Genomic DNA, 14,088 nt, shown 5'->3' with positions numbered 1-14,088 from the left:
CGTGCCAAAATGTAAGCACAACTGTGTCAGGATCCCAAATAAGTGCGCTTGGTCACCCCTCAGCTCTTGCTGCATTCCAAACAGTTTAAGATTGGCCTTGGAAAGAAGACTATGCCCTACACTTACATTTGTAAGAGACTACTGCAGCTTCACCACTTTTGAACAAGTAGCCAGTTCACCTGCCTACAGTAGTGTACAAGCACATCAGCCCTCAGTACCTCACTTTAATTGCTTTGTGGCAATCCTGCTGTAAGAAAATAGAACCTTCAGTTTCTTCTTTTGTGCTCGCTATGTGTCAACCAGTATTAATGGGAACACAGTATCTTATATAGCCCCAAAGGTAAGACCCAACCCCCTCGTGCAGGTTTGTGAGCAGAACTGTTACCATAGCTCTGGATTAATGGTCTGACCAGCTCAGCATTCCTGACCCGTGCACCATAGTGTAAGCCTAGAGTATTTCATGGTTGCTGGTAAGTGATATATTGTCTTCTTCTGTACTGCTATGTGTGTCACAGTCCTGTCATCTCCAGAAAATATGTAATTCTTACAAGTCTGACAGCCTACTGAGATCCTGAAACGTCAGTATTTTCTCTGTCCAAGTCACAAACACCTATCTGTGTCTGCCTGGGCTACATTGGGTAGGGCTTATTTACTCCCTGTTGATAGGCACTGGGTGTCAGAGTTCAAAGTCCAGCGCCTAAAGATTTGGTGGGGTTGAGAACTGTGTGAGGAGTTTGAGGAGGGTTTGCTGAATTTGAAGATGCTGGGGCCACACAGTGCTGGCAGTAGACACACCACATTTAACTTATTTATTTTGTTTTTCCTGGATTAGTGTTTGTCATTTATTGATGGAGTTATTATCCTGGGCATGATGGGTGGCATCACAACTTGTATTTGGGTGAGAGTCTAAAGCTTGCTGCTTAACTTACGGTGTTGCATGCAGCGGCCTAGGCTCGCTCTACCAAGATGTATGATATGGTTTAGAGCAATGCAATCTAAGAACGCTTTTCCATTCTCTATTTGGTTTCTTAGGAAATCGACAGAAGGTTGGAAAAAAAGCTGAAGATCACACAAAAGGAAAGGTAAGGCTTCAAGATGCTTTCCTTGCCCGCAGAAGGCAGTAGAAGTCATTCATTGCACTATTTTAGTTGCACTCTTATGAAGGTGGTCATTGCGGTATAATCCCAATTTCCCTGCAAGGTTCAGAGTAGACTAATGGCCTGGATACCACCTTGGCGGATGGGATACTCCGTCACAAACGTGACGGATTTCCCACCTGCCATTTTACAAGGTCCATGCGATATAATGCAACTTGTGATAGGGCAGGCAGAATATCCGTCACGTTTGTGACGGAGCATCCCAACCACTGTGGTCGTAATCAGGCCCTACATTATGAGAATTCTGATTCCATATTTTGCAGGTTTGATTTAATTTTTTCAAAGCACGTCTTTTTTTGTGTCAAACTTGTTTTTATTATTTGGTTGAGATTTAGTACAAGCAATACACTGGAAAATTGACTGTTATCTGTCTGAACACAGATGCTAAATGTGTACACAGTATGTTACGAGACAGGGTCCATCAGCAACACTTCCATATATCAAGGTTCCAACCTTTTCTGTTAATGATAAAAATGGACAATTAACCTATACAATATAAACAATATTTAAACATAATATGAAGATGGGAGATAGTAAAGCCACCATCTGAGTCTAATAATTCTAGTGTAGGCAGAGTGATCATATATGTCCTCTTCAAAGGAAGGTTTGGGGAAATAAGGAGTTTATACTTCAGGGGACCTCGGATTGCGCAGGGGATACCTCTCCACGAGCAAGCCATTCGTCTAGATTTGAAATAAGTGGAGTGTTCTAGTGGGACAATCAAACAATGGGAGGCCTTTTGACCAATATGATACCAAGGGACCCATTTATATTCAAAATTCTTGAAGTCGTCCACAATTATGGCTGCCATCCTCTCCATTGTTAATACTCTCCACCGGGGCTTCTTTCTTTTTCCAGGCCGCCACTACTGCCAATTTAGCTGCACCTAGAGACAGTCACACCACTGATCTATCTGTCCTGGTTTGATACTTGAGTGTGTCATCTCTTAGTCCCAAGAGGACGTAGTGCTACGTATTCAGTATGGGGTATCCCAGCATGCCCTTCATGTGTGTGAGGATTTCATTCCAAAAGGGGCGGATTGTGGGGCAATCCCACTAGATATGTCTGAAGTCTCCCCATAACCCACACCCTCTCCAACAAAAATCCAATGTATCCGGGAATATTTTTCTCAATTGCTAGGGTAGTGGTACCAATCGTACAGGATTTTATTGTGGGCTTCTCTCAAGGACGTCCATCGGTTATATTTTCATATGTCTCGATATAGTCTGTCACATTGTGTGTCAAGTGTCTTCTCCCAGTTTACGCTCCCAGAAGGTGTGGTGGTGGGGTCGTGTCCCAATCCCTGTAGTAGATAGGAGGGCATATAAGTGGGAAATAGTCCCGTTAGGGGGGGGCTTATCCGGTGTATGGATTGCTCAAATAGTGTGAAGTCTTTTGTGGCAGCATGTTGATTTTTGGGCTTTAATGCCCAATGGCGCAGTTGTGTGTATCAATAGATTAGGGTGTGTGGGAGGTTGAATTCCCTCTTGCAATTTTCAGATGTCTGTATCTCAGTATTGTGGAATAGGTCCATTAAGTACCAGGCACCCTCCCTCTCGTGCCCTTAAAATCAAATGGACCTGGCTGTAGGGCTGGTGGAAAGGCTGGGTTGTAGTGTAATGGTGTGCGAGGGGCAGGAAAGGTTGTCCATCCTTTCATTTTTGTCACCTCATTCCAAACTTTGAGTGTGGCTTTTATTGGTGTGCTGGGGTATGCATTACGGGGGCGCTCTGCCTTAAGCTTCCACAGTAAGTCCCAGATTACCTTCCCCACTATGGCCCTATACATGTGTAGCCAGTGTTTGTCAGATTCTCTAAGGGACCATTCCGTGACCACTCTTAATTGGGCAGTTTGGTAGTATAACCGGAAATTGGGGAGATTCCGACCACCCATTTGTTTTGGCGTGCTTAGTATTTTATAAGATAGTCTGGGTCGTCTCCCTTGCCATATGAACCATACGATGAGGGTGCGGAGGGTTGAAAAGAACGCGCGTTCTACATCTAATGAAAGGCTTTGAAATAGGTAAAGTATTGTGGGCAGAAGTGTCATTTTCATTGTCAGGGTCTTTCAATGTTAAGAGAATATCATCTGCAAAGAGTGATATTTTATGTTCTATTGTCCCAAAGGTGACTCCATGGATGGTGGGTGATGCGTGGATCTGCGTTGCTAGTGGTTCTGTACTAAGGGCAAACAGCAATGAGGATAAGGGACATCCCTGTCTCGTCCCTCTGGACAATGCAGATGGCGCTGAGCTAGTACCATTCACCATAACTGTAGAGTAGGGGGCTGCATCGTTGGCTCTAATCATCTTAATGAATCCTTCACTGAACCCGTAGGCCTGGAGGACCTGGGTCATAAAGGCCCAGTCTACTCAATCAAATGCCTTTTCAGCATCCAGACTCAGGAGAATGTCCGGGATCCTTTACTTATGTTTTTTTTTCTAATAGGTGTATCACCCTGTGGATGTTATCATATGTCTGACAGCCCTTTATAAATCCCGATTGGTACGGGTGAACCAACTTGGGAAGTAACTCTTAGAGTCTAGATGTTAGTATCCTTGCATAGAATTTTGCATCTAAATTCAGGAGTGCTAAGGGTCTATAGGAGCTACATGTGTGAAGGTCCTTCCTCAGTTTGGCAATGACCGAGATGAGAGCCTCCCCCATGGTTTGTGTAGTGGCTCCTGATGCGGCTATATAGTTAAATAGGGTGGTCAGGTAGGGTGTTAGGTCTGAGCTGTAGGTTCTATAGAATTGCGCTGTCAATCCATCTGGTCCTGGTGCTTTGTGCGGTTGAGGCGGTTCGCCGCCATCTGTACCTCAGTTTCTGTTATTAGTGCTCCTAACTGGTTGTAGTGCACTGCCGTGACCTTAGGGAATGCAATATTTTCAAGATTTTCTATTTGGGAGGTAGCAGAGGGGAGGGTTCTGCCATATAAAGGTTTTGTGAAAACCTACAAAATATGTTTGCCTTCTCCACATCTGAGCTAGTCAATTCATCATTAAATTGTCGTATGTTACCTATGTATTCCCTTTCCATTTTCACCCGTAACTGTCTAGCTAAGTGTAAACCCACCTTGTTCACCTGTTCATAAGAGATTCTCTTTATGTGCAGCAGTGTGAGTTCTGCTCTATTTGCATACCTAGCGTTCCATTTGCTTCTGAGAGCTGTCATCGAGTGCTGAAGGACTAAGGAGGGGGTTGCTTTGTGCGCCTCTTCAGAAGTACGGAGTTTTGCCTCTAATGCAAGGCATTCCTTTTTCCTCTGTCTATTGAGTGCCACCATTCGGAAAATACACTCCCCTCGGAACACTGCCTTAAATGCATCCCATGTTATGCTCAGATTGGTGTCCTTAGGGTTGTTGAGTGTGAAATATTCCCTGATAGTGTTGCGGATGTCATCTCTAGAGGACTTCTCTTATCAGTGAGGGGGGGGGGGGTCGGGAAGTACCATTGCAGTGTTTTTTAACTGTTGCCTCGCCAGTCTAGCGTAAGCACCATTGGGGCATTTTCTGAGAGGGTGATAGAGTGGATTGCTGCCTTTTGAAGCTACTGTTCTACCCACGTAATCAATCCTAGAGTAAACGCGTTGAGTGTGTGGAAAAAACGTGTAGTCTCTACCTTTAGGATGGAGAGCCCTCCAGGAGTCCACCAGTCCTATCTCTTTCCTTGCCTGTTTCAGTGCATGTGAGATCTGCATGCCAGGTAAGGTTAAAGTCACCCATCATAAACACTTCCCCCTCCGCAAAGGTCCCCAGCGCCTCTAAGCAGCCATGGATGAATCGTTCTTGGTTGGTGTTAGGTGTATAAACCGAAGCGAAAGTGACTCGTCGTCCCCGCATTACCCCTTTCACCATAACAAAGCGCCCTTCTTTGTCTGTGTGGTGGCCTGTGGGTTGAAATTGTAGGGCCTGATGGAACATAAGTGCCATGCCATTATGTTTCTTCGTGGTTGAGGACTTAAACGTTTGTTGATAGTGTTTATGTTTTAGCCTATGATTCTCCCCCCATCTAAGATGATTCTCCCCCATCCTGTAGAGCTATTACATCATAATGTTGATCCGTCAAATATTTTCACATTTGATGGCGTTTCGCTGGTGAGTTTAGCCCTTTAACATTCCAGGTAATAAGCTTCACAACCATAGTTCTTTCAGGGGTCCAGTTTTATCTCAAAAGCAGATATCGAGTTAGACTGCTGTCCACCCTCTTCTGCACTTGTGTCCGCGTCTCGAGGCCACACCCCTGCAAAGCACGTCTTTTAAGTGATGATTTTTGTTAAAATAAAAATAAAAACTTTGTGCCGCCGCTTCCTCATCACAGCTGTTTAAAATGTGTCACCTTTATTTAAGTATTCGTTCTGGCAGTGGGTGGGATGCAGGGATGAATCACTAGGTCTAAATATTAATGATCTGAAAAATGGAATATTGCAAGTTGAGTTTAAGCTTTGCATGACCTTGGTGGGAAGGCAAGCTGGTACTTTAATAGAAGGATAATCATGTGTTGTGTTTTGTTTATCATGTTTTTATGCCTTTTTAAAATGTCTTTATTTTAGAGACTGTATTAGCAGACATCTCTAGGAGTGTTGAGGTCTACCAGGAGTGTGAACTTTTTAGGTAACATTAGACTGCTCATAAGCCTTGATTTTCTTTCTTAGAAGTTACTAAATTACTCCTGGTAGTCTTACATCTTTAGTTTTTGGTAGAAAAGCTGTAACCACTACTCTTTGGCAGTAATCCCTCAGTTGTAGCAATGATTGCAAGGCGTTTGTCCTCTTTAGGCCATTTCTGTCTTTCCTTTACCAAATGGTTGGACATTTGCAATTTTGCAAAGGGTGTTGTGCACGCTGTCTGCATTCCTGTATTATAAAGAAATTGATATCAAACAATCTTTTAAACGAATACAAGCTAAGCAGTGGAAGTGGGCATCTGTGACACTACCCATGCCTTAAAACCCAACCAACACCACAAGGTTCGGGGCGGAGAGGGGTGAAATGAGCAACAATGCACCCCCTACTTCAGCAAGCCCCACCATCCAAATGCCCACACACACACATTCACACCCAGTCATCCTCTCCCACTCATCCACAATTGGATCTCCACCTTAAGCCTGAATGTCAGCAGGTAAGATATTCTCCAGTGACTCCACTGTTTCTAGGGTTTCCAGCATGCCTCCCCACACTTCCAAATTACCTTCAGCATTCTCATCAGTGCACATCTCTCGCAGTCTTTTGTCCTGTCACCCCCCCCCCCCCCCCCAACCCCCATTCACACATGTAAGCCATCCATTTTTGAACAGTGGGTGGCATGGTCTGCATCCTTTAGATGGCTATACACTGCTTCAGTCCCAGGAGGGTAAACCTGTGCCTCATCTTGTTTCCTCGTTTAAGGTTCAGGAGCACCCTCAGCAAACTGTGCTTGATCGAGGCGTCCACCTGTATACGTGTACCCTCTCGCAGAGCCCGTAAGACTCCGTCCAAGTAGCTTACTGCGTTCTCATGTCATATGGAGGAATGTCGCCAGATGTAAACCACTTCTGGGGTAAGCCTCTGACCGCTACACTTCGATCCCATGCAACAGAGGTTGTGTCTAGTAAGTGCGATGCAAGTAGTAATACTGGTTGAGTTTAAACTGCACATTACCAGCTACCTCCCTGACCTGAGCACAGGCTCTTTTCGAGTTGCCCTCTGAAAGTGCCTCGGACATGTTTATCTGTTGTGTTATGTCAATCTGACGATCTCCCTTAAGGGCTCTGTAAATGTGGATATCAAACCCCTAGTGGAGCCGGGGTTCAACGGGAGCCGCAGTGTCTGGGTCTCCACCGGCTTCACAGGAAGATCTGTCCAGATCTCACGGGCCATACAGAACCTCTTTGCTTATTGCAAAAACTGGCCCTGCTGCATCTGAAACAGACCCTGCACCTCCCCCATTGTGAGGAAAGTGCCGTTCAAGTATAGGTCTCCAGCCATAGTGCAGCCACCCTCAAACCATTGTCATAGCCTTCACTGTTTGTATAATCTTGAAGGGACGTAGCAGTCATGGGGGTAGCGACCACCTGCTCCTAGGCCTCAGTCTCTTGCCCACCAATAAATGAGCAATCCCTCGGTGTTGCCCCCTCATTTACTGGGGCACCACAGGAGGTCTGCACAAACTCCCCATTCCACCAGAAGGGTCTTTTCTTCATTCAGACCGTTCAAACACCACTGTGCCACGTACTTCAACAGTGCTGCAAAATAGTACATCAGCAGGTCTGGCAACCCTAGTCACCCCAGTGGTGCCTTAAGAATATCCAACTTCACCCTTCTCTTATCAGCCCACATGAGGAGTGCTAATAGACTGTTTAATATAGCAAACATGGATCTTGGAATAAAACATATGGTATTTTGTAGGGCGTCATGGCAGCATTACCATCCTGCAAAGGGCTACCCTGCCTATGACTGACGGGCAAGCGACTCCAGAAGCAAATTGACGCCTCCAGACTCTCAAGTACCCTACGCACATTAAGACTGTAGCAGGCCTCTAAGATATGAGCCACCAGTATCCCCAGATACCAGAAGTGGTCCTATTCCCACCTGAGCTCAGTCACAGTGAGACTGGCCTGGTCCGCATCCATCAGTGACGCAAGAGGGAACAGGACTATTTTTCTGCCTGTTGAACTGCAGTCCTAACACTGTAGTGAATTCAGTCCTGATATGCAGCAACACACTCGCCCACCTCTCTGAGTGGTTAACATAGACCAGCGTGCCACCCGCAGAGAGACATAAGTGTTGCCCCCGAACCTTGATACCCCACGCAGCCATGTCCAGGCTTAGCCGATAGCCGAATCGCCAGCGTTCCCATTGCCAAGGCAAAGAGGAGTGACAGCAATGGGTATCCCTGTCTTATGTTCCTCTCAATGTACAGACACTCACAGGTCTGGTTTGGGCCTGCACCACCAGACAAGCATTCAGAGTCTCACCCAGGACAGAAAGTATGGCCTCAGTCCCGCCCTCCTCAGCACCTCCCAGAGATTCTCCCAGTTGAGCATGTCAAATGCTTTCTCAGTAGCTAAAGCTACCAATGCAGCCTCTGGGTCCCAGTCAGCTACAGAGTGTTATACATGGGACGGTCTCCGCAAGTTCATGTGTGTTCCCCTACCAGGCATGAAACTTTACTAGTCCCCTTGCATCAAGTGGGTCACCACTCCTCACAATCTGGTCTCACAAGCTTTCACCAGGGCCTTAGTGTCAACCCCTGCATAGACAAGGGCCTAGAGGAGCCTGGGTCTCCAGGGTCCCTACCTGGCTTCGGAAGCATGACAATCTAAGCCTCCTGCATAGATTGCGGTAGCATCCCTAGACTCCTGAAGAGTAGAGTAGAGAGAGTGAGAGTAGCAAGTCATAATATTCCACTGGGAGATCATCTAGGCCCGGTGCCTTGCATTGTGCCATCCCCAGACTGTTTCCTTCAGTTCTTCCACCAGGGGCTCTCCCTCCAGCTCCTTCTCCTGCTCCTCTGTAAGACAAGGAAGCACCAATCCATCTCGGAAATGACTGGACGTCTCCAGTTGATCCCGCTTCACCTCACTATATACTGGGTGCTAAGTGAGGAATTAATTGTGGCCTTTGCCCAGCAATGGTGGTGTTCTGGCGTCTGTGAGAAGAGCACCGGGAATGTGCACTCCCCTATAAGAAGCCACGCCAGGAAGCAGCCCGATTTATCTCTCCCTGTGGAACAGTTGCCGATAGTCTCGCTTGACAAGACAGTCAAACTTATCTCAGGTCGCCCCCACTAATACTTTCTTTGGTCTATGAAGAGTGCCACCCATTCTTTCCCCCAGGAGATGAGCATCCTCTCTGGAGTCAAACCTTCCTCCAAGCGTCGCCTAGTGCCACTTACTCGAGACGTGCATTCCCCAAGCATCAGTCTTCAGAGCGTCACACTCTGCTCTTCTCCCCGTTGTCAAAGACCAATTAGTTTCAAAGTAACCGGCTGTCAGTATCTTAAGCGCCTCATTGAACTGGGAGTCTCCCAGAGTCTCCAGGCGTAGCTGCCTCAAGGTCACCCTGGGTCTAGTTCCACCCACACCCAATTCTAAGAGTAATGATGCAAAGTTGGCAAGGAATCTGCCCCTTGGCTGGACGTCCCATACCTCAGTAGCGAGGCGTGGCAAGGTCTTCCAACACCAGAAGCCTATCACGGTGACTATCTGGGTAGTCTGGCAGAGCATAACATGCTTATTCCCTGAACTCTGGGTGCATTGTGCACCAGACATCTGTACAATGTATCTGCTTCATCACGCCTCTCAGTGCGGCCGACATATCCGGCTTTGTGTGGGGTTATGGGGGATGTCTGTCCCATCACCCATCCAGTACATAATTAAGCCCATTTGAAGGGAAATCCAACATAAGAGGGGCAGCTCATGCTCCATCTTAAGGTAGAGTGCCCCATCATCTGTTTTAGGGGCATGTATGTTCAACAGGCACACGTCTCTCCCATCTAATAGGCCATACAGTAAGAGGCATCACCCTTCAATATCAGCCCTAATTCCCAAAGCCTGGGAGCCAACCCATATCATAACCCTCACCCCAGGCTTAGTTGAGGTATATGGCAGAGTACAGTTGCCCCATCCATTTCCTTTACACAGTCTGTACCTTGCTCTCCATCAGATGCGTCTCATGCAGCAGAGCAATATTTATGCCCTGCCGGCGGAGTTATGTCTGTATCTTAACATAAGAGTTTAGCCTTTGCACATTCCTTACCACCAACCATGATACAACATACCATTCCCACCCAGCCCTGACACTCTGTCCACCATCTCCCTGCTGTCGAAGCTGCACATCAAACTGTAAATTACCTCGTCCCACCTACTGAGTAAACATATAAGAACACTTGCTTCCCCAAACATCTCAGCCCTGTTGTACCCCCCCCACATAATAAATCCTCCCTCCACAATATAGCTACTTAAGCCACAAGACCACTCAGCCAAAACACAACCCACAGCCTCAATCTGTGAGGAAGCTCTGCTGAGTATCAGCTGCCACAGTTGCCCCCCTCCCTAAACCCCTCCCAACGCACTCAACCACATTTACCTCATGTCTGCACACATAATCGCCACCCTCACACACATTCAGTACCACCAAACCAACACCTACATAAAAAGCTATGTGGGAAGTGTCCCTTTCAATTTACTCAGCACACGTGCAGTTTGCATCAACAAATCTCACAGAACTGGGTGACTAGATTGCCAGTTTGCTGAAGCTGGACCTCCACTGGCCTCCCGGCTCCGTGTCCCACATAGACAGAGCATGGTTCCCCCCAATCAGGAATGTCAGTACAGCATCCAGACAAAGTAGAGGTGCACCAGTTTCAACAAAGCCAGCCCAGCATGAGGTCCCACCAGATTGGGAGGATTTTCTCCACCATGTCTGCAGTGTTCTCATCAGAGATGTTAGCTGTTTCCGCCTCCACCAGCACCCTCTCCTCCTCCCTCTCTTACTGCAGTCTTCCAAATCCAGTGTGCCATCCTGTTGAACCACCACTCAGGAAAGCGGCCGGGAAGGTCCACCAGTCTTCCACCTACGTCTCCCCACCCGTTGTGATCGGAGTGGGGCCGGTGTCCCATCTCCAGAGCAACGGGGGACCTGCATCGGGTATGACCATCTCTTTGTATCCCCAGCCAGTCCTGCGCTGCCTCGGGTGTGGTGAAGAAGTGTGTGCATTAATTATGGATTATTTTCATCTATGCCTGCCTAGGGAGCACGTAACTCGGTCCTTTGACCTTTAATATTTGTTTCACTGTCCTAAAGGTCAGCTGTATCTGTTGCACCTGTCTTGTGTAATCTCTGGGAAACTGTTAATATGGGGTATCTTGGCTGCTGGACCGCATGCAGGGTGGCCCCTCTGTCTCAATAGTTAAGTTATTTTTACGATCATAGTAAGCGAGGGGGCCCCAGTCATTGGTTTCTGTGTCAAGTCGTGATGTGCTCTTTCTATAATAAAAATGGGGGGCGGCTTGGCTGAAGGGATTGCAGCTGTCTCCCAGGGTTCACGAAGTAGTTCCGGGGTGTGTTCTTCTGCATCCTCTGGGAAGACGAAAAACCTAAGTGTGTGACGTCTGGATTTGCCCCTGTGCTTCATCTGCTCTGTTCTCCAGGGGGGGCCATCTTGACCGAGAGGTCAGCCAGTTAAACCTGCTAAGCGGTGACTTCCCCCTGACGTGTGGCCACATCTTGTTTTGTGGCCAACAAATGCCCTGCCATCTTATGAAGGTCTACCCGCAACAGGCTAACCAGACCTCGTAAAAATCTATTCGCCCTCTCCCTATGGCGAGTTTATATATATATATATATATAATCACCAGGTTGAACTATTTTTAGGACCTACTCGCCCCTTCTGCTGAGTTGACAAACGACAGATGTTCTGTTCAGTCAGAGGTGAAGGGGCAACAAAGACCCTTTAAATCTTGTTCTTTTCTTTTCTTGTCTCATTCGCTCTCTGTTCAGAGACTGAAGTCAAGTCAGTTTGTTTTCTTACAATGAATTCTTCTGACTGCAGAGTTCCAGGATTTTGTAAGATGAACTGTGTAACCTGCTATACAAAGACTATAAGATGAAAGGCTGTAGGGTTTCAGGTTTTTCCTTATCACACAACATTTAAATAACAATATCAACTGTACAAACATTTCAAAATAAATTTCAGTAGTTTGAGAGCCCATTTGTTGTACTTCTGTGTGATGTAAATATATTTTATTAGGATGACAACAAATCAGAACACTTTACTTGGCTATATGCAAAGAATAAATGTTTTTTAAAACCCAATTTTCAGTGATCATTATTAACTTTCTATATAGTTTACCAGTAGTGGGAAGGTTTTTGGAAATTTCTTGGAAACTTACTGTGTGTAAATGACAGTGTGCTACCATATCATGCTTTAGTAATATATTTATTAAAAGTGAATCTTTAAACATAAACTGAGAAACACACCTGTACTGATGGCAATGCTATTAGTAAACTAAGAGGCAAGTCATGGCTCATGTGTCCCCTATATGTGGATTAGATTCTTATTATACGTGGAGAACATGTTTAGTCTTTTTAATCAAACAAGAGAGGCTTTTTTGTCCAGCAGAAAAGCAGAACTCACATATTTGATGGTACACTCATATGTGAGGATGTAGATAAAGGCAACTCTGTAAGTTAAATATTTGTTTACGATCACACAATTTGAGACCCGTTTATGGGCCAAGTACCTTACAGTTACGTTGAGTAGATTATTCGTTACTCGACCGGCAGGTCTAGTAACATTTTTATGATTGTTCGAGGCTTGCTAACATTTTGCGATACAGGCCTTTATTTTTGTTTCAACAGTCGCACTCAAAGCTTTGATTGCACCCATGACCTTGGCGCTCGTGGGTCGCTGTGGCTCCTGCAGGTCCTCCATTCTGTCCATCACAGGAGAGTTCCCACTCCACGCCCGTTCCTGGGGCAGTGAACTGGTCCATCTTAGTCCGTTCAGTGCTGCGGTCTACCCTTCCCCACTGTATCCTTGCCGGGGGTGGGATGGCATGGGCAAGCTGGTCTACTGCTGTGTACACCTCGCAATCCTCCCAGTTACCTGCACCACCAGATGCTAATTTGTGATCCAGGGATGTAGCCAATCTCACCAACTGTTAATCACCCTGCAGGGTCACCCAGGCTCCTTCAGCCCAGCCTAAAACTCCAGCACAAAAAGTTGCGGGTGGTGGGGGCAGTCCAGGCCATCGCAGACTCTGGGGTCACCAGGGAAGACATCTGACCTGCACACATCTGTGCACCACCATGACCGGATTAAAAGCGGATCTGACTCTCTATTGGCCACAGCCAATCTTCCAGCGAGCAGAGGGAGGAGTCTTGCTTTAGTCCGTGACTCTCCATAGCAATCCTCCAGACTGTCGTTGGTCCGGGGGAGGAGTTCAGTAGGGCAACAGGACTGCCTCTGGCCTGACTGCAGCTCCCAGCCCCTAAGCTCCCCAGCCAGTGGGATCCTTCGGCATTCAGAAAAATTAGCCTATAATGTTCGCGAGAAGCACCCACCACTTGCCACCTGGGACCTTAGGTACTTCACCTAGTCCTCAGTGTTTGACCCGTCTTCTCGGGGTAGGTCTCTGCTCATAGGGGCCACAGACCATACCTCAGAGTCTAGTTATTGCAGGCCCCTGCTCTCTATGACATGCTATTGCACTTCTGGTCTTTTGAGAATATTATTTTGATATAGGATGGGCATATTATTTTGACATAGGATGGGCATTAGTATTCCCTCTAATCCTATAAATAAGGTAACGCAAATTTTATTGTCAAGGTAGCTTGAGATGAGTTTTCATGTTTTGTTTCTCCTTTCACCTTGCTTTTGAGGCACTCTTTCCTGGTGAATTGATTATGGGTTCAACTAGAGGACAGCATGGATTCGTTTTTAAGACTAGTGATATTAGATAATGGTTTGAAATATTGTTTGCTTTTTTAAAGACTTTTTGTGTAAGAGACGAAAGCAGTTAGCTGCTCAATCATTCGTTGCTTGACTTCTCTTGGGTTGTGTTGGTTGTCATGGTGAAAAAAAATGTACTTTTTTTTTTTTTTTTTTTGTGTGTGACTAGCATGTAAGCTGTTATATCATGCATAAGGCAGGGAGCGCTAAAAGTCCAGAGCAGATTATATCTAAAGTGATTTGAATATTGTGCAAAGTCTGTATGAAGTGCCATGCTTGGCCGGTCATTTGTTATCTGGTTGGTCAGTATATGGTGCTGGTGACTGATACCATTCCACAGGTTCTTAGCATGGACTTATAATGTGGGCTTCACTTTTTAGGTACAGCGTAAGTGTATGGCCTCTTCTTTATTTTTTCTGTGGGCTTAATGCCGTTTCATTTGCGTATTTCAGTGTCATTTAAAAATCCTTCCTTGTTAGTGGTCAGGCTTGCCTTTTT

At 46.3% G+C, this 14,088-nt stretch overlaps 1 protein-coding gene across 3 annotated transcripts in view; it reads left to right on the top strand.

Annotated features, from left to right (window-relative positions):
* SZRD1 (SUZ RNA binding domain containing 1) overlaps positions 1–14,088 on the top strand; it is a 52,349-nt gene that overhangs the window by 5,099 nt on the left and 33,162 nt on the right. For 2 of the 3 annotated variants that reach the window (XR_011205033.1, XM_069240720.1), the window contains exon 2: positions 1,033–1,082. The exons of the other annotated variant lie outside the window; for it this stretch is intronic. Coding sequence is in view for 1 of the 2 variants with exons in the window: in XM_069240720.1 (XP_069096821.1) it covers positions 1,033–1,082 (50 nt within the window). In the remaining variant the exon portion in view is untranslated. The remainder of the gene's footprint in view (positions 1–1,032; positions 1,083–14,088) is intronic. 3 annotated transcript variants of the gene reach the window in all.

This window comes from Pleurodeles waltl, chromosome 6, assembly GCF_031143425.1.
Source record: "Pleurodeles waltl isolate 20211129_DDA chromosome 6, aPleWal1.hap1.20221129, whole genome shotgun sequence".
Classification (NCBI taxonomy): domain Eukaryota; kingdom Metazoa; phylum Chordata; class Amphibia; order Caudata; family Salamandridae; genus Pleurodeles; species Pleurodeles waltl.
This window is presented reverse-complemented; position numbering and strand designations above follow the sequence as displayed.